General features: G+C 35.8%; 1 protein-coding gene across 4 annotated transcripts in view; it reads left to right on the top strand.

The window, feature by feature from the left end:
• The window catches only part of COP1 (COP1 E3 ubiquitin ligase), a 251,041-nt gene that overhangs the window by 145,853 nt on the left and 85,277 nt on the right, over nucleotides 1–19,911 (top strand). For all 4 annotated transcript variants that reach the window (XM_072648565.1, XM_072648563.1, XM_072648562.1 and 1 more), the window contains one exon: nucleotides 7,675–7,791. In XM_072648565.1, the coding sequence (XP_072504666.1) occupies nucleotides 7,675–7,791 (117 nt within the window). The remainder of the gene's footprint in view (nucleotides 1–7,674; nucleotides 7,792–19,911) is intronic.

Here is a 19,911-nt window from a genome sequence, read left to right on the forward strand (position 1 = left end):
GTAAACTTCTAGAAAATATTGAATGGGAATAGAAAGGAGTGTATCTGTATCTCAGATGTGCATGGTACAATGACAAAAACTTACCTTGCAGTAGAGATTAAACATTTTGCAAAGAAAAGCAGAAATATTAAATGCATCTTTTTCTGACCTTAATGCCATAAATAATAAAGGTCATTGGAAATAGATTAAAAATTAATTTAAAATTAATTCTTCAAAATGAGTGGGTCAGTGAACAAATTCATTGTCTTCAATGATAATGACACTGAAACAATAAACCAGAATTTATGGGATGCAGCCAAACCAGTACTTAGAGGACCATTTATATCTCTGAATGCTTACTTCACTAGAAGAAAGAGCAGATCAGTAAATTGAGAATACAACTAAAAAAACTCAGAAAGCAAATTTAAAACCCCTCATTAAACATCAAAATAGAAATCCTGAAAAATAAAGGAGAGATTAATAAAATTGAAAGTAACAGGATGAAAATTATACTATATGATAACAAAATTTGTAGTGAATCTTAACAGTAATTAGATAATTTTCATACCATTTTGTGCCAACAGTAATGTCTTAGCATCAAGTTAGATAAAAACATGTTTGAGACCAATCAGAAATAATAGCAGCCCAAATCTCAAATTAAATCAAATGAAAGCAGAAATTGAGAAACTGCTCTATGTCACTGAAAATCTTCAGTAGAAATCCCACCGAATAACAAAACAAAAGATAGAATATACTGTTATCTCAGGTGACTTTTAAGGTAAGGTAGACATGCATGTACTGGAATTTCAAAAGCCTTATTTTGGGTATGAACACATGAATTCATCTGTTAGGTCAACAGAGAACATCATGTTACTATAATCTGACAAATGAATGCCTTCTCCCAAAATATTTCACAATGTGAAAATATTTCCAGACTTAAAACTCAAGAGAATTTGGTGGCAGCTGTTGTACTACTTAAGAATCAAAGGAGGAGAGCTGGATCTATCAAAGAATATTGTTCTTAATGGCAGGCATCAAACAGCACCATTACTGAAGCTACTTAAGAAGACTGTTAAAGACCAGAGGAAATGCATGTATCTTCTAAGATATAAATATGTGGCTTTTATACAGTTATCTTTTCCAAATTGCAGGAATTGGGGCAAGGCGCTCACATGATTTGGAACATCTGTGTGAAATGTTTTGACTCTCCCTTTGTACCGGAGAAGTCTGATTTTTTTCTTTTTTCTTTTATGAGATGTTTACAAAACCTCTTTGTAAAATTTGGGTAGTGGATTTCATTATAGATTCTGTGTCATCTTCTGACCTTTGCATATTGTCTGTGGCTTCCACAAAATTCAAAAAAATTCCCATTTAATTTCTTATGCTGACACACGATATATCAAAACTGTGATGGGTAAAGTCATGATGTGGAAGTTATAACTATATTTAGTTGAAACCTTGAATGTTATATTTGCCAATTAAAGGCAACAAGAAAGAAACATGGAATGAAATCTGTAAAATTAATGTATGTTAGAAGTTATAGATTTCCTTTTACTATATTTGAAAGTAAAAGTCAGAACATTAACATGATAGCAGGAGTCATGGCAGTGCAAAGAAAAGAAACAATTCAGTATCAGTGAAAAGCTATGCTTCTGAGGTGCAGAGAAGCAAGGATCTTAGAGGGGGGCGAGAGAGAGATGGAGAGACAGAGAGAGAGAGAGAGATATTTCCTTTGGGGAAGGAGGACATGAAAAATGTCTGATCTTCTGTATAGATACAAGAAATCCAGTGTAGTGAAAATGAATGTTGGATCAAACATGAAAGAAACTTTCAGTAGTGTTAGCATAATTAAGATCAGAATAGTTTTTTCAAGAATGAGATGACCAAAACTCAACTTCTGTAAAAGACAGGAAAGCTATGGGATCAGTTAAGATCCATAATGATTAGTTTAAACATTTTATAAGGTTTAGACTAAAATATTTTAGTTTAAAATGCATGAATTATTAACAAAACATTTTCCCAACTTTTTCTGAACATTGATTCTGCTTTTCTTAGCAGAAGATACAATATATCTATTACCAAAAGATAAGAACACCAGTGACCTATTTAAGTACTGACCAATTGCATATTAATAAACTTTATACAAAGCATTCACAGCTTGCATCACCAAGGAAAAGAAAAGAAAGGAAGGGAAAAAGGAAGAAAAAAGAAAACTCTTTAAATGCGTAGGAATAAGCAGTGTATTGACCATGAAACAAAAAAATATATTCCAGAGAGTTCCAAGGATAAAAAGAGCAACTTGTTATCAATTATTTATTGGACAAGTGGACCCAAAGTACCATAACATAATGCCTTTATGTTGTGTATTATCATACCATAGCCTTTTTAAAAGTTTCTTAGCTTTTGCTTATTCATATACTACAAATTATATAAATATTTTGAAACCCATTATCATCTCTCTTGAATACAATTGTTTGCTTCTTCTAAGTTATAGAGAGAAGTCACAGAAAACCAACTTAATTACGTGATTAATGATGGCACTCTCATACAGAAGCAGTTAATGTGTGGGCTTGCAGTCAGAAAGACCTCAGTTCAGATTTGGTTTCATTTACTTCTTTAAACTCTTTCTGCCCCAGTTTCCTCATAAATAGGGATAATAATAGTACCTGTGTGCTATTATTGGAGTAAGAAGTAAATGAGGTAATATTTGTAAAGTTCTTAGCACACAGTGCTTGACACATAGAGGTATAATAATGGTTTATTCCCTCTACCCTCACCTTCTTTTCCTTCCCTACTCCCTTTATAGTTATATTACATATATATATATACACACACACACACGAAAAACTTATCCATCTCATGGAACTGTTGTCTGGTAATATCAGAGTGTCATAAAATTCTTGATGTTTGCCGAAGAGTGATAGAGACAGAAGGCTTTAGCTTAGTGCTTAAAGGCAAATTGAAAGAGTAGATGAAAGTGATTGTAAAACTCTGTATTTTGAAAGCTTTTCATTCCACAAAGCTCAGAAATTATAAGGATTTGGTATGGCAACATCTATTTAAAATACTCTTAAGTATTTATGGATTAATGTTATGCCTAGGTGGGTATAAGTAATATTTTTGCCAGTGATAATGGCCTAGTTCAAAGACATTTTTGCTTACTGAATTTTCAAGGATACTTTCAGGTCAATATGTTCAACTCAGATATATTTCAAATGTTGGTTATTAAAGATGGCAAGTTCCTGGTGTATAATTATAGCCACCACGTGTCATGAAGCTAGGTATTCAGTAGGCGCTAATTTTTCTTTTGTTTCTTTGCAAAATCTAGTTCAGTTATTCCAGGCACCTTAATAATAAATCTGTAATTTCTGGTGGTCGTAACTTGATCCTCAATTATCACCACACACTCCTCATTCTCTATTTTAAAAAATCTACATGAATCAATAATACTAAGTTAACATTTATATACTGCTTGAAGATTTGCAAAGTACTTTACAAATATTGTCTCATTTTATACTTACAATAGGATATTGCTGGCTAAGAAGTAGCAGTCCCTTAATGCCAATACACTTTGATTTTATATTACTTCTCCTTCAAGAGCAGACCAGAATTTTCACATATATGTAGTTATAAGTTAAAAGTTAGCTGTTTAAGTAACTGTGAATGTTTAAAACTGTTTCTATAACCACCAAGAAAAAAGCCTTTCCATATGAACAAATAGCTTAGCAGTTAAAAGTTATTAATGATTGCTCTGAAATGACAAATTAAATTTTCATGAAATAAAGTCTACAATCTGCTGTCCCCGAAAATGTTTTTAAAACTCACTTCAAATGAAAGTCATTTAATGTTACTTAAATGTGTTTGACATTCATAGGATAATTGGTAATTTTCCTTATAAAATGCTGCCTTTGTGAAAATTTCATACTACAGGAATATTTTTAATTGTTTTTAATAGATTTTATTTTACTTTTTAATTCCTATTAAGTTCATAACTATTTCTTGTACAATTAAGTGTTGTAAGTCTCTGTATAAACAACTAACCCTTTCATCATAGTTCTCCATTCATGCTGAGCATTATCTTTCTAATAGTATATGCATGTTATTTGCATGTTAACATGCTGACAGCGTGTGCTTGATTAAAAAGAACAGAATTTTATAAGCTAGAAAATTTAGGTAATGATTCTGATATACCCAAGATCTGGTGAGTTAATTCTTTTGGCACTGGCCAGAAGAGTACCAGGCGTAGCGATGCCATTAAATTATCACCTAATTTTTTCTTAAGAAAGGAGTATTTAATGGATAGTATCAAGCACATGGATTATAGGTGTAAATTCCTAGCTTAATATAAAAAAAATACATCAAAAATTATTGTTTTGGAAGTTGAATTTTGCAGTACCACCTAATTGCCAGCAGCAGTTGACAGTTCGAACAACTAGGGAAAAAAAATGAGATAATAATTGTAAAATTCTGAGCACAGGACCTGGCATATAGTATGTGCTATATAAATGTGAGTTGTTGCTATCATCATCATCATCATTATTATTATCCATCTTCTCTAGATTCCTTAGAAACTTTCCCATCCCTTGTTCACTGTACCATAGACTATCTTTACCTATTTCTACTCCTTTTTCTTATGAACATATTTCTTTAGCTAATTTATTATCACTGTGTCATTTCTCTTGCATATTATTACTCTTTAACCTGAGGTACTTTTTTTGTTGTCTGCCAAATTTTTTTGAATTTGTGAATTTAGTTTTGAAGCATGTTTCTAAATGATCATCTAGTACTTAAAAGTTAAACTGTATGTTTTTAAAACCTACACTTTTTACATAGCTATTATTTTGTTAGATTTACTTTTTGAAAAAAAAAGTAATTTACTGGAAACCTTTCATTTTACAGATGAGAGAACCTCACTTATTCTCCCCTTACTGCTAATGTCTTCCATTTGAAATGACTTCAAATTAACCCTTGACATGTCTTTTGATATACTTAGTGTTACACGTTTACCTCATTAGACTGTAAACTTCTTGAGGGCTGGGACTACTTTTCCCTTTTAGTCCCTAGAATATGGTGTTGTGCCTGACACACACAGCAGTTGCTTAATAAATGCTTATTGACTACTCTTTTATGTACTATGAGTCTTAAAGAATTGAATGTATTTGTTCAAAGCCAAATAGTAAATCAATGACAGAGTCCAGAACTAAAGCCCAAATCATCTACATCTCAGTTAAATGCTCATTTTACTATTCACCTAGCATAGTACTTGGTGTTTAATAAATGTTTATAATTGATTGATGGATAGATCGGATTATCCATTCATCATTTTACTACTGCAAAAACAGGTTGGTTTTCAAAGAAATGGTGCTATGCTAGTGTAGTGGTGGTGGTGATAGTGTAATAGTAGGAGTGGTAATAGTGGTAGTTGTCATCATGGTGATAGTTGTGATAGGAATAGTAGGAGCAGCAGTAGTATTGACTGATGTTAGTTATCTGCTTTCCAGAAATACTATTGAATGTTTTCAGTTCTTAAAGGGCAGTCATGTGTATGCTTAATGCCAGTTTTCACTCTCAGTTTTCATACAGCAATACAGTAATGCAGCTCTTAGCTCTTTTCTTAATTAGAAATTATTTTCCCCTTTTATTGTATTATCTGAGAGGAATGAAAACTCCAAGAGACAGTTTCTTGGTAATTAATAATCAGTTTACTAATTAGACCAGTGGGCAGTTAATAGTTATTGCTTTCTCTCAGTAGCCAAATATGGCAAGGGAGACCCTAAAATGCCTTAAATCCCTTCTGAAAAGGAATTCCCCTGACAAGTGAAAATAATCCACCTTAATTGGTAGATGTTTAATGAGGAAGTGGGCTGGAAGTTTTCAGTTCCTCCTGCTGAGAATAAAGCTTGATCCTGAGACTTAGAAGCCCTCAGCAATTTGGGAAGGGGAAGCCATTTCCATTTGGACCTCTTTGGCTGATTTTCTCCTTCACAGGCTGGGTCACCCTGAAGTCTAATGGAGGAGATCAAGGATAGGGGTTCCTTCCCTCAGGGTAAGGACTCTCAGCTTGGAATCTGTTTATACTCTAAACAGAAATTAGGTCTACTAGTTGGGTAGGGCTCCACCCAAAATTGGCTAGTATGTTCCTTGAGGACTAGGAGCAACCTCATCAATCAGTCATGCCCTTCACAGACTGACTGACCTTAACAGGAGTTGAGCATTAAGAGGAAAGAAAAGGAAAAAGAGTGGATCACAGTTAATAATTAATTATTAATATAATGGTATAATACTAATTTCTGTCAGTATCTGAGGATTGGTTTTCATTTAGGAAAAAAATGACATAATGTTAGTCACTCATACCTAACTTTAAGGTGTCATATATTATTAGAACTTAAAGGGGGATTCTCTTTACTATTTATATATTTATAACCAAGTTTTCTTTTTATTAGAATAACCATGGTATTTAAATTCATAAGAGACCTCAGAAATCATTTAGAATGCCATCCCCTTCTATTTTATAAATAAGGAAACAAATCCAAATAATTTAAAAAGTTTGACAAGTTTCACATGGTATGAAGAAAGCCAAAATTCAAACCCAAATTCTCTCAGTCCAAATCTAGTGATTTTTGAATCAGTTTTTAAAGAGACTTACCTAGAAAAAATTAATAATTGATACCTGTTAGAGGACATTTATGGTTTTAAAATTTTATTGTAGAAGTTCCTTACTAGTGTGCCTTACTATTTATTTCTGAATGCATACAGCATAATTATCTTATTTTTTCTTGTCTATTTTGCTTGCATTTTAACTTCATACTATTATAGTAAAAGGAATAAGTTATATAGTGTAGTTCATCAGGAAATATTACTTCTAAGTTTCTCTTGCTAATATTATTTTATTCAGGCTACTACCTTTCTTTCTTACTTTAACATGAAGTTTGAGCAGAGAAAATAACTATGTAGTGTGGAAGGGACCAATAAAAGCAGGCAAGATAAACTCTTCAGAATGACCTTCTAGACGACTAAGAATATTCCCTATTACTGTCATAGAAAGGGGAAGGAGCTTTTCTGGATATAAGCACTGATTTTGTCACTTGACATAGTCGAATTCAATATCTTGCTCTTCTCACACATCTCCTCTCTCCCCTGCTTTCATCACTCTTTTCCCTGACCATATCAGTTTAATCCGGTTTGACTAGTCATCTTTTGCTCTAATACTTACGGCTGTTCTGGTCCTTAAAACCTCAGGATTCACCCCTTCAAAGAATAAATTATTATTTTTTTATCTTGAAAAATTAAATTTCAGTCATCTAGCTTTAAGTACACTGAAATTACTTATCCAGCTTTCTGTAGTAAAGTCTAAAATCTATGGGATTCCAAATTGAGTGATATAATAAGAAATGTTCCTAGCATCTTCACTTCATTCTCATCTATAGTGAGATAGCAGATGCTGCCTTTTAATATCCACTGATTGTTCATCTCTTCTGGTTCTGACAATAAAAATAAAGTGTGCTTTTGTTCAAACATGCTATTTTTTTTTGCATTCATTCAGTTTAAACACATCTGGTCCTGTGATTATAAACTGTTGTTAGTTCCCACAAAGATCTATTGGTGGCAGTAATTAGATTTTCCAGATTGTAAAAGCATTTCTAAATGTATTAACCTACCTTTTTTCCCTCCCTTTTGTATTCTCTCTGCCCTTAGTGAAACTGTGGTCTACCAACCTGGACAATTCAGTGGCCAGTATTGAAGCCAAGGCAAATGTGTGTTGTGTCAAATTCAGCCCTTCTTCTAGGTACCATTTGGCTTTTGGCTGTGCAGGTAAGTAGTCTTGGGTATCTGTATTTTTTGTGCTATTTTGAATGAATTGTGTGGTATGAGGAATGGTAAGCAGTAGGAGAAATAAAAAAATGTGCCTCTTGAATTTTGAGTGCTATTTAAAATACTGATAGATTCTATCCTAGAGATATCTTATACCTTTTTTTGCATAGTTAAAAAGTATGAATCAAGCTATCTAACCACTTAGTTATATTACAATATTTATGTAACATTATAATAATTTTGCTTACAATATTTAAATGTCTGTCTTTATTTAATTGCTCTTGAAAATTCTGCTGCTGTATTCATAAGTCTGTACATATGTTTTACTTATTTTTATTCCCTTGACTAATATCAACCAAATAAGTGACTGATAAGGAAATTCAGAATACTTGAATTTGGATCATTAGATTATAGAATTTATGATCTTCAGGAGAAGATCTAGAGATATAAAACTTCAAAGATCTATTCTAATATCAGCATTTTGTTGATGACAAAATTGAAGCCCAGAGAAGGTACCTTCCCCAGGTAACTCAGGTAATCAAGGTAGTAAGTGACAGAACAGAATGTCAAACTCGGAAATGGACTACTGGAAAAGAAAGAGTACAGGATGAAATGTCTAGCTTTTTTCAGTAAAAGGTTAGGTTGGTTCTTCTGCTAAGAAGGAAGAAGGGGGTTGTTTAGAGACTTGTGAAGATAAAATTTGGAATAGCCACTTTATTGAATATGAAAAATTAAATCAAAGATTAGACTGCAGAGATTGTCATGTACCATCTAGGGTCCAGTTTAGATCAAGTAATATCTTCTTTCTATTTTGACCTTTTACCTGATTCTGCCCTCTAGGGCAAATGGAAAGATTTTAGTCCTACTTTCATGACACCCCTTTAAATTTTTGAAGATTGGTTTCATTTTCCTCTGAATCTTCTCTTGTCAATGTTAAACATTCACATTTCCTTCAGTGATCCTTATGTGATATGGTTGAAAGCCTCTTCACCATCTTTGTGTCTTTTCTTTGGACACTCTCTGACTTATCAATGCCCTTATTCAATTGTGGAATCCAGACCCTAGCATAGTACTCAGCATAAGATTGGATGAAGGTAGAATATACTGGAACTGACCTCCCTGTTCCTGGAAGTAGTCCTTCTGTTTGTAGCCCAAGATTTCAGTAAAATTTCTCACTTCCACATCACTTTATAATTTATATTGAGCTTAGAGTCTACTTATACTCTCAGATTGTTTTAATTTTTTATTTTAATTTTTTTTTGTTCTTTTTTCCCCTCAAAATTTGTTTTCATTTTTCAACAGTTACTTCAATAAGTTCCAAATTTTTCTCCCCCTCTCTTTCCCCTCCCTCCCCAAGGTGGCATGCAATCTCATATGGGCTCTACACATACATATCTGTTTCAGATTGTTTTTAGATTGTTATCTAGCCATGCTTCCCTTTTCTTATACTCCTGACTTGGTTACTGTTGATTGTAATATAGTATAATTCTCTTGATTGTATTCTTACTGCATTTGTCCCGATACTGTATCCTGTGATGATCCTTTTGGATTCTGACTCTGTCATCTATAGTGTTATCTGTCCCTTGCATATGTGTTTGTGTCTGTGTGTATGTGATTACTAGTTTCATATTTTTTCCCCCTCAAAAATGGTGAAATACTTGATCAAGTATTTTCAAATTTTTAGGTAAACTATCCACAAAGTTTGAGTTTTTTGCTAATTCAGTAACCCTGTCAAAAAAAAAAAAAATGAGACTAGGAGAGGCAGAGCCAAGTTGGCGCAGTAGACAAGCATTCAACTGAGCTCTTTCAAATTCCCCTCCAAACAATTCTAAAATAACTCATCAAATTGAATTCTGAAACAGCGAACCAGCAAAAGATGGTGTGAAATAATTTTCCAGTCCAAGAAATCTTAGGTTGGTAGGGAAAGTCTTTCTCACAGAGCTGGTGGTGGTCTCCAAAAGTATAGGTTAGGCCATGACTTGGGGCTATTGCATTGGCAGTAGCAGTAGCTTTGATGGTTCTCAGCCCATTGAGTAGCAGTTACAACTTTGCAGGGGACCTAGTCATGGTCTCATGGCCAAGAGGAGTGCTAGCACTGGTAGCTACAGGGAAGCAAGGTCTCTTCTTGGGTAAAGACCAGACCATAGGCCAGGAGATCAGTGACTACAACTCTTCTTATCAAAAATATACAACCCCCTAGAACTAGCTCTGAAAACAGCAGCAAGAAAGACCTGAAGCTTGGGACAGTGCCTCCTTCGTTCCCAAAAGGCAGAGCCCAATGTTAAGATAAAGTTAAAAGTCAAGAAATAAGCTGGGGAAATGAGCAAACATGGGACATTTGAATGACAGGGAACACTAAGACAGAAACTCAGAACAAAGACAATGAAGTCAAAATAACTACATGTAAACTTTCAAAGGAAAAATGTGAATTGCTCATAGACCCAAAAATAATTCCTGGAAGAGCTTAGAAAAGATTTTGAAAATTGAGTAACAGAGGTAAAGGAAGAATTGGGAAAATAAATGAGAGTGATGCAAGAAAATCATGAAAAAAGTCATCTGCTTGTTAAAGGAGGCAGACAAACACACAAAAAATACTAAAGAAAATAACCGCTTTAAAAAATAGACTAGGCCAAATGGTTAAGAGGCTCAAAAATCCAATGAAGATAAGAATGCTTTAAAATGCCTTAAAAATGATATACAAAAATTCAATGAAGAGAAGGACTACTTAAAAAGCAGAATTGGTCATATGATAAAGGAGGTAAAAAAAAAATCACCGTGAAGAAAAAAATCCCCTTAAGAAGTAGAATTGGCCAAATGGAAAAGGAGGCACAAAAACTCACTAAGGAAAATAATTCCACAAAAAATAGAGATGGCTGAGTGGAAGTTACTAACTCTATGAGACATCAAGAAACAATGAAACAATCAAAAGAATGAAAAAATAGAAGAAAACATGAAATATCTCATTGGTAAAGTAACTGACCAGGAAAATAGATATAGGAGAGATAATTTAAGAAATGTTGGACTACCTTAAAGCTATGGCCAAAAAAAAAAAAAGCTTGCACAGAATGCTTCCAGAAATTATCAAGGAAAATTGCCCTGATATCCTAGAACCAGAAAGTAAAGTACAAATTGAAAGAATCCAGAAAGGGATCCCAAAATGAAAACTTCCTGGAATATTATAGCCAAATTCCACAACTCCTAGATCAAGGAGAAAATACTCCAAGCAACCAAAAAAATTATTCCAGTATCATGGAACCAGTGTCAGGATAACAAAAGATTTGGCAGTTTCTGTATCTAGAGAATCAGAGGGCTTGGAATATGATCTTCTAAAGGGCAGAGAAGCTAGGATTGCAGCCAAGAATCACCTATCCAGCAAAACTGAATATAATCCTTTGAGGGGACATGAATATTTAATGAAATATAGTATTTTCAAGCATTCCTAATGAAAAGACAAGAGCAGACTAGAATGCTCAAATGCAAGACTCAAAAAGAAGCATAAAAAGGTAAATATGAAAGAGAAATCATAAAGGACTCAATAAGGTTAAACTATTTCATTCCTATATTGGAAGAAGATACATATAACTTCTAAGAACTCTTACTGTTATCATTATTAGGGCACCTATAAGGATTATACATAGACAAAAGGCACGAATGTAAGATGATTATGATGGGCAGATTTCAAAAAAAATAAAAGGGGTGAGAAAGAGAGATGCACTGAGAGAAATGTGAAGGGAGATGAAAAATGGGGTAGATTACTTCCCATAAAGGAGACACAAAAGGAAGAGCTTTTACACTAGAGGGGAAAATGCAGGGTGGGGAAGGGTTTGAGGTGATGGCAAGCAATGCTTGAACCTTGATCTCCTCAGAATAGACTCAAAGAGGAAGTAAGCTACATGCACATTCACTTGGGTATAGAAATCTGTTTTACCCTATTGAGAAGCAGGAATACAGAGGGATAAGGGTGTGGGGTGAGGGAAGATGACAGAAGAGAGGGCAGATTGGATGAGGTGATGGTCAGAGACAAGGATGGGGGTGGGAATAGGATGGAAAAAAATATACAATTCATCATAACTATGAATGTTAATGAGAAGAACTCAGCCATAAAATGGAAGGGGGTAATAAAGTGGATTTAAAAATCAGAATCCTACAATTATGTTATTTACAAGAAACACTCTTTAAACAGAAAGACACACACAAAGTAAGGGGCTAGAACATAGTCTATTATACTTCAGCTGAAGTTACAAAAGCAAGAATAACAGACAAGATTTCAGACAAAGCAAAGGAAAAAATAGCTCTAATTAAAAGAGATAAACAAGGAAACCACATTTTGCCAAAAGATATAGACAATGAGATAATATCAAAACTGAAGATGTATGTATCAAAAGATCTAGTTTTCAAATTCTTTAAAGGAAAAGTGAAATGAATTACAGGAGGAAATAATAAAACTGTAATAGTAGGGAATCTAAACTTTGCCCTCTCAGAACTAGATAAATCTAACCACAATATAAACAAGAAAGAAGTTAAGGAGAACACAATACATAGCAACGACGATATTGTACAATGATAAACTGTGAATGGCTTAGCTGTTCTTAGCAGTATAATGATCCTATGCTATTCCTAATGACATATGATGAAAAGTTCTATTCATCTCTAGAGAAAGAACTGATAAAATCTGAATGTAGATTAAAGCAGCCATTTTTTTTCCCTTTTCTTGTTTTTTTGGTGGGGTTTTTTTTTTTTTTTTTTTTTGCAATGTGGTTAATATGGAAATGTGTTTTGCTTGACTGTACATGTATAATCTATATCAAATTGCTTGCCTTTCCAAGCAGGGAAGCAGAAGGCAGGGAGAGAATTTGGAAATTAAAATTTTTTTAAATGTAAAATACTTTTGCTTACATGTAATTAAAACAATTAAGCATAAAAAAAAAATAAGGGGGAGAATAGTGAGATTAATCTGTTATGACACCTTGCTGTTCCTAATGAGTACTTCCCTTTCTAGATAATTCAGCAGCTATCTTTTTCAGGCTATCTTTTTCGTGATTCTTTGTAGAATTTTCTAGGAATCAAAATCAAGTTCACTGATTTCTACTTTACAAAATCTCTTTTCTTTCATTTTTTAAAAATCTGGACATTTGCACTTCCCCATCTTCTGGTACCTCTCCCATTTTCCATAACACTGAGGAGTCATTTTTTTCCCCAGATGGTTTGAATTCATCAAGGGCAGCTGAGTGCTTTCAGGGTATCATCTTAACCTTAATCATTTTTGTTCTTTTATTTTTGATGTAATGGTTATTCTTTGCAGGATTTACCAGCAGGATAGTTCATCCGTCTTTAAGATGGCAGTATTTAATTCCTTCAAAAGTAAAGTACAAGCAAAGCTTAGAGAGATGCAGGATTCCTGGCTCAGTAAAAAGGTAGATGAAATTCAGTTTTATGCTGATAGTAACAATTCAAAGCACTCTTATGATTCTCTGAAAGCTATTTATGGACAAAAATCTATGGTGCATCACGACTACTCAGTGCTGATGGAGCCACATTGATTAGTGATAAGGCCATGATCATAGAGAGATGGGCTGAACACTTTAATAGAGTTCTCAACAGACCATCATTCATCAATGCTGAGGTCATTGATTGTTTACCTCAGGTTGAAGTCAATCCCTCCTTAACCAACTGAAGAAGAAGTTTTGAGAGCCATTAGGCCTCTTTCATGTGGCAAAGCACCTGGTGCTGATTCTTTTCCAGCTGAGATTTACAATTTACATTGCTAATACAAAAGCTGACTGAAATTTTCCAGGTTATATGGCAAGAGGAAGTTATCCCCCAGGAGTTCAAGGATGCCTCCATTGTCCATCTCTCTAGAGGTAAAGAAAATAGATTGTCCTGTGGCAATTCCAAGGGGGTCTGTCTCAGTCATTGCTGGTAAGATTCTTGCTAGAGTCCTCTTTAATAGGCTGATCCTTCACCTGGAAGATGGTCATCTACCTGAGAGCCAGTGTGGCTTGAGAAAGGGCTGGGGAACAGTTGATACAGTGTTTGCTGACCAGCAATTCCAGGAGAAATGCCAGGGGCATAGTAGAGGTCTGTACACAACTTTTGTAGATCTGACCAAGGCCTTTGACACTATTACTCATGAGGGCTTATGGAAAATTATGTTAAAATTTGGTTGCCCAGAGAAGTTCATCAGTATTGTACATCAGTTTCATGATGGCATATTTGTCCAGATTCTGGATAGTGGATAATGCTCTCATGGCTTCCCAGTTACCAGTGGAGTGAAACAGGGCTGTGTGCTTGCTCCCATGCTTTTTAGCATGATATTTTCAGCCATATTTTCAAATGCTTTCAATGAGGATGAACATGGCATCAAGGTCAGCTACTGTACTGATGGTAAGTTCTTCAGTTTGAAAAGGTTACAAGCCAAGACCAAAGTGGAGGGAGTGCTGGTGCATGATTTTCTGTTTGCAGATGATTGTGCACTCAGTGCAGACTCTGAAGCTGAGATGCAACAAAGTATGGATCATTTCTCTGCTGCCTGTGCTAATTTTGGCCTAATAATTAACACCAAAAAAACACAGGTGCTCCATCAGCCACCATATCATACATATGTGGAACTATCAGTTACAACAAATGGAGAAGTTTTGAATGCTGTGGAGTTCACTTACCTTGGTAGTGTACTTTCCAGGGATGTACACATGGACAATGAGGTTGATGCACGCATTGGCAGAGCTAGCTCAGTGTTTGGGAGGCTCCAAAGAAAAGTATGGGAGAGAAGAGGTATTAGACTGACTACGAAACTGAAGCTCTGCAGAGCCATTTTGGTGACCTCATTGTTGTATGCCTGTGAAACATGGACAGTCTACCAGCACCTGCCAGGAAACTGAATCACTTCCATTTGAGCTGTCTTAGAAAGATTCTGAGGATCACCTGGCAGGATAAGGTACCAGACACTGAAGTCCTTGCTTGAGCTGAATTGCCAAGGATTCAAACTGTGCTTCAGAGAGTGCAGTTCTAATGAACTAGGCACATTGTTTGAATGCAGTGTATGCTTGCTGAGAAGACTATTTTATGGAGAGCTCACATGGAGCAGGTGATCACAATTTTGGTCAGAAGCAATACAAGGACGTTCCCGTGGTCTCTCTCAAGAACTTTGGATTTGACTGTGCAACATGGGAGACACTGGCATATGACCACTCAACATGATGTGCCTACATCAGAAAGGTGCTGTGCTCTATGAGCAAAGCAGAATTGAGAGAGCTCAAAGGAAATGTAAGATGTGCACATTTGGAGTATGCACCTCAAATATTCACACAGACTCTCTGTGCCCAACCTGTGGTGGAGCCTTCTGAGCTCGTATTGGTCTGATCAGCCACAGTCGGACACATTGAAACTTAAATTTATTATAGTGATGTCACTTTGGTCTTCTTGGAGAATGAAGGACAACAACCAATGCAGACCAAGGGAAATACTAGGAGCTTTGCCTTCTCTGCTGTCAGTTATCCTGGTTCCAGTTATTTTGGTTCCATTCACCCCATGCAAAAATCCTGTTTATCTTTTGATTCTTCTTTTTCTCCCAATGTAAGTACTGATCTCTCTCTTTCTCTCTCTCTGTCTTTATCTGTATGTGTGTATGTGTGTATGTGTATATAAAACACAAAAACCTTTGTTTTATCGTTAACTTTCCTTGATAGCATCAGTTTAATCCAGGCCTTAGGATTTCTCATACTACTTTATGTATGTGCCTTTAGAAATGTGTTAAACTCTTATGTTCAACTTCTGTTACTTCACTTTTCTTATCTGTTCTGTACATTTATTCCTCTTTTAAATCTTATGTTGGTTGGCAAGTACTGTTTACATCCACGTCAGTCTCTTCAGACAAGTCCCATTTCTGTTCCTTATTAAAATCATTTCACTTTTGCTTTTCAGGTTTTCATTCCTGTACATTTCCCATCCCTCCTGTGCTGACTTCCCTTTAAGCATTTTTCTCCATGGGATCCCATTTATCTTTCCTCTGAGTCTTTTCAAATCTTGTTGTTTTTTTGTCCAAAATCCAAGGTGCATGTCAGATTATGCCTAGAATTTCTTCTTCTCTGTCACAAACTCTGTGATGGAGCGATAACTTCTATCTTGGGCTCCCATCATTCTCATTCTAGCAACCATTTTTTCTCTGTTAGAATCATGTCATAAAAGAATTTCCCCTTATTGGTTCCTCTGCCTTTTGCAGGATGAATTGATCATTAAAGCAAGTCACAAAGTTATTGAGTATTCCAGTAGGTATTTAGATGATTGAATATCCCACCCTCACCCGAGCCTATCATTATTTGCTCATGGCTCTTTCTTAGACTTGTGATTGAATTCCTTATCTATTTCTTCTTTCTCTCCATGTGGTTTGCGGTATATACCCATGAAAAAAACACTTGTTTCTTTCACCATTTATCTTTACCTTAATACTTTCTATCAGATTTTTTCCCTAGAGTTTTAGTGGTCTGTACAGTCAGAATAACGGACACAGTAGCAGCTAGAAAATTTAATGCAGTGTTAGGTAGGATTTAATGAAAGTGCTTTCCAAGATAAAGGAAGTCACAGCATCTTGTGCTCTTCTTACTGATTAATCTACATTTGGGTAGCACAAACACTAGGGATCTAATTGCTCCCTCTTCCCATTGCCCTCCTTTCCATCACCCCCCCCCCCACCCTGCTTATCCCCTTCTCCCCCACTTTCCTGTATTGTAAGATAGATTTTCATACCAAAATGAGTGTACATTTTATTCCTTCCTTGAGTCAAATGTGATGAGAGTAAGATTCACCTTGTCCCTCTCACCTCCCTCCTTTTTCCCTCCATTGAAACACTAGGGAAATCATATGCTATCAAAATAATCAGAGTGCATTTAGAATATTTATCATGTCCAAAAGAATTTGGTATGACATGATTGTTGTCTACACATTTAAATGATTGTTATATGAAAAAGAAATTATATTTCTTTCATTTGACCCAAAAGGAGATAATTGTAACCAAAGGTCGGATTTTCAGAAGTACAGATTTCATCTTTTTAAAAATAAATTATTTCTTTCTTTATTGCTTAAATATGTTTATTTTTTAAATTTATTTAAATTTTTCAACAGTCATTTCCACAAAATTTTGAATTTCAAATTTTCTTCTCATCTCTCTCCTCCCCCAAACCTAAAACACCAAGCATTCTAATTACCTCTACCACCAATCTGCCCTCCCTTCTAACATCCCTCCCTTCCCTTATCCCCATCTTCTCTTTTGTTCTGTGGGGCAAGATAAATTTCTATACCCCATTACCCATATTTCTTATTTCCTTGTATGCAAGAACAATACTCAACAGCTCAACAGTTATTCCTAAAAGTTTGAGTTCCAACTTCTCTTCCTTCCTGCCTCCCCACCTATCCCCATTGGGAAGGCAAACAATTCAATATAGTCTATATATGTGTAGTTTTGCAAATGACTTCCATAATAGTCATGTTGTGTAAGACTGACTGCATTTCCCTCTATCCTATCCTGCCCCCCATTTCTTCTATTCTCTCTTTTGATCTTCTCCCTCCCCAAGAGTGTTGACTACTAATTGTTCCCTCCTCCCATTGTCCTCCTTTCCATCATCCCCTCCCACCCTGCTTTTCCCTTTCTCCCCCACTTTCCTGTATTGTAAGATAGGTTTTCATACCAAAATGAGTGTGCATTTTATTCTTTCCTTTAGTTAAATGTGATGAGAGTAAGCTTCACCTTTTCCCTCTCACCTCCCCCCTTTTTCCCTCCATTGAAAAGTTTTTTTCTTGCCTCTTTTATGAGAGATAATTTGCCCCTTTCCATTTCTCCTCCCAATATATTCCTCTCTCATCCCTTAATTTTATTTTTTTAATATATAATCCCTTCCTATTCAACTCCCCCTGTGCTCTCTCTCTCTGTGTGTGTGTGTGTATGTGTGTGTGTGTGTGTGTGTGTGTGTGTGTGTGTGTGTGTGTGTGTGTGTGTGTGTGTGTGTAATCCCACCAACTACTTAGATAACTGAAAAAAGTTTCAAGACTTACAAATATTGTCTTTCCATATAGGAATATAAACAGTTCAACTTTAGTAAGTCCCTTATGGTTTCTCTTTTCTGTTTACCTTTTCATGCTTCTCTTGATTCTTGTGTTTGAAAGTCAAATTTTCTTTTCAGCTCTGGTCTTTTCATCAAGAATGCTTGAAAGTCCTCTATTTCATTGAAAGACCATTTTTTCCCCTGAAGTATTATACTCAGTTTTGCTGGGTAGGTGGTTCTTGGTTTTAGTCCTAGTTCCTTTGACTTCTGAAATATCATATTCCTCACCTTTCAATCCCTTAATGTAGAAGCTGCTAGATCTTGTGTTATCCTGGTTGCATTTCCACAATACTCAAATTGTTTCTTTCTAGGTGCTTCCAATATTTTCTTCTTGACCTGGTAACTCTGGAATTTGGCTACAGTGTTCCTAGGAGTTTTCTCTTTTTGGATCTTTTTCAGGAAGTGATCAGTGCATTCTTTCAATATTTATTTTGCCCTCTGATTCTAGAATATTAAGACAGTTTTCCTTTATAATTCCATGAAAGATGATGTCTAGGCTCTTTTTCTGATCATGGCTTTCAGGTAGTGCCATAATTTTTAAATTGTCTCTCCTGGATCTGTTTTCCAGGTCAGTTGTTTTTCCAGTGAGATATTTCACATTATCTTCCATTTTTTCATTCTTTTGGTTTTGTTTTGTGATTTCTTGGTTTCTCATGAAGTAATTAGCTTTCATCTGCTCCATTTTAATTTTGAAAACTGTTTTCTTCAGTGAGCTTTTGAACCTCCTTTTCCATTTGGCTAATTGTGCTTTTTAAAGCATTCTTCTCCTCATTGACTTTTTGAACCTCTTTTGCCAATTGAGTTAGCCTATTTTTAAAGTTGTTATTTTCTTCAGCATTTTTTTGGGTCTCCTTTTTTTTGTTGACTCTCTTTTCATACTTTTCTTGCATCTCTCTCATTTATTTTTCCTCTACCTCTCTTACTTGATTTTCAAAATCCTTTTTGAGCTCTTCCATGGCCTGAGATCATTGAATATTTATTTTGGATGTTTGGGATACAGAAGCCTTGACTTTTATGTCTTTCCCTGATGGTAAGTATTGTTCTTCCTCATCTGAAAGGATGGAAGGAGATATCTGTTCACCAAGAAAGCATCCTTCTATAGTCTTATATTTTTTCTCTTTTTTGGGCATTCTCCCAACCAGTTACTTGACTTTTGGGTCCTTTGTCAAGAGTAGGGTATATTCTGGGGATCTGTAAGATCTCAGTTCCTCCAAGGTGGCACAATCAAGCATATACACTGGTCTGGGAGCAACTACAAAGTTTTGTGCCTAGAATCTGTGAGTAGTAGTTTCCTTTCCACAATCACCTGGCCTCTAGTTCCACAAGCCAGCACTGAAGGCTGAGATTCACATAAGCTGCTTGATTTCCCCAGGGGCTTTAGGCAGGGTCAGAGCTGCCATTAAGTGTGAGATAAAGATTAGCTGCTTGATTCTCCCAGGAGTATTAGGTGGGGGCAGAGCTGCCAGACAGGGCTGAGGTATGGATCAGCTGCTTAGATCCCCCAGTGTCTTTACAATCCAACAGTGGATGGATCTGCTGTGGGAGCTGCTGCAGCCTGATGTGCGGCTTCTGTTGTTGCCGCCTGAGGCTGGAGCTATGGGAAGACCCTGCTCCCTTCTTAGCCAGCTGAAAAAACCCTCTCACTGACCTGAGGGTTGAGGAATCTGCAAACCACTGCTGCTGCCACTGGGGATTCTGCCCCGGAGGCCTGCTCAGGTCCTCCTCCAGGTGCCCAGGTGCAGTGGCCAAGGCTGCACTGGGCTCTGCTCCCTGTCTGGTGTGACAGACCTTTCCCGTTGGCCTTTGGTCTCCCTGGGCTGGAAATTGCCTCCACTCTGTTGTTCTGTGGTTTCTGCTGCTCTAGAATTTGTTGAGAATCTTTCTTTACAGGTATTTTATGGACTGTGGGGGAAGAGCTAGTGTATGTGGGTCTTTCTACTCCACCATCTTGACTCTGCCCCCAAAATAAATCATTTCTTTCAGTATTTCCCAATTACATGTAAAAGTTTTTTAGCAATAACTTTTT

The sequence above is a fragment of the Notamacropus eugenii genome, chromosome 2 (assembly GCF_028372415.1).
Source record: "Notamacropus eugenii isolate mMacEug1 chromosome 2, mMacEug1.pri_v2, whole genome shotgun sequence".
Classification (NCBI taxonomy): Eukaryota; Metazoa; Chordata; class Mammalia; order Diprotodontia; family Macropodidae; genus Notamacropus; species Notamacropus eugenii.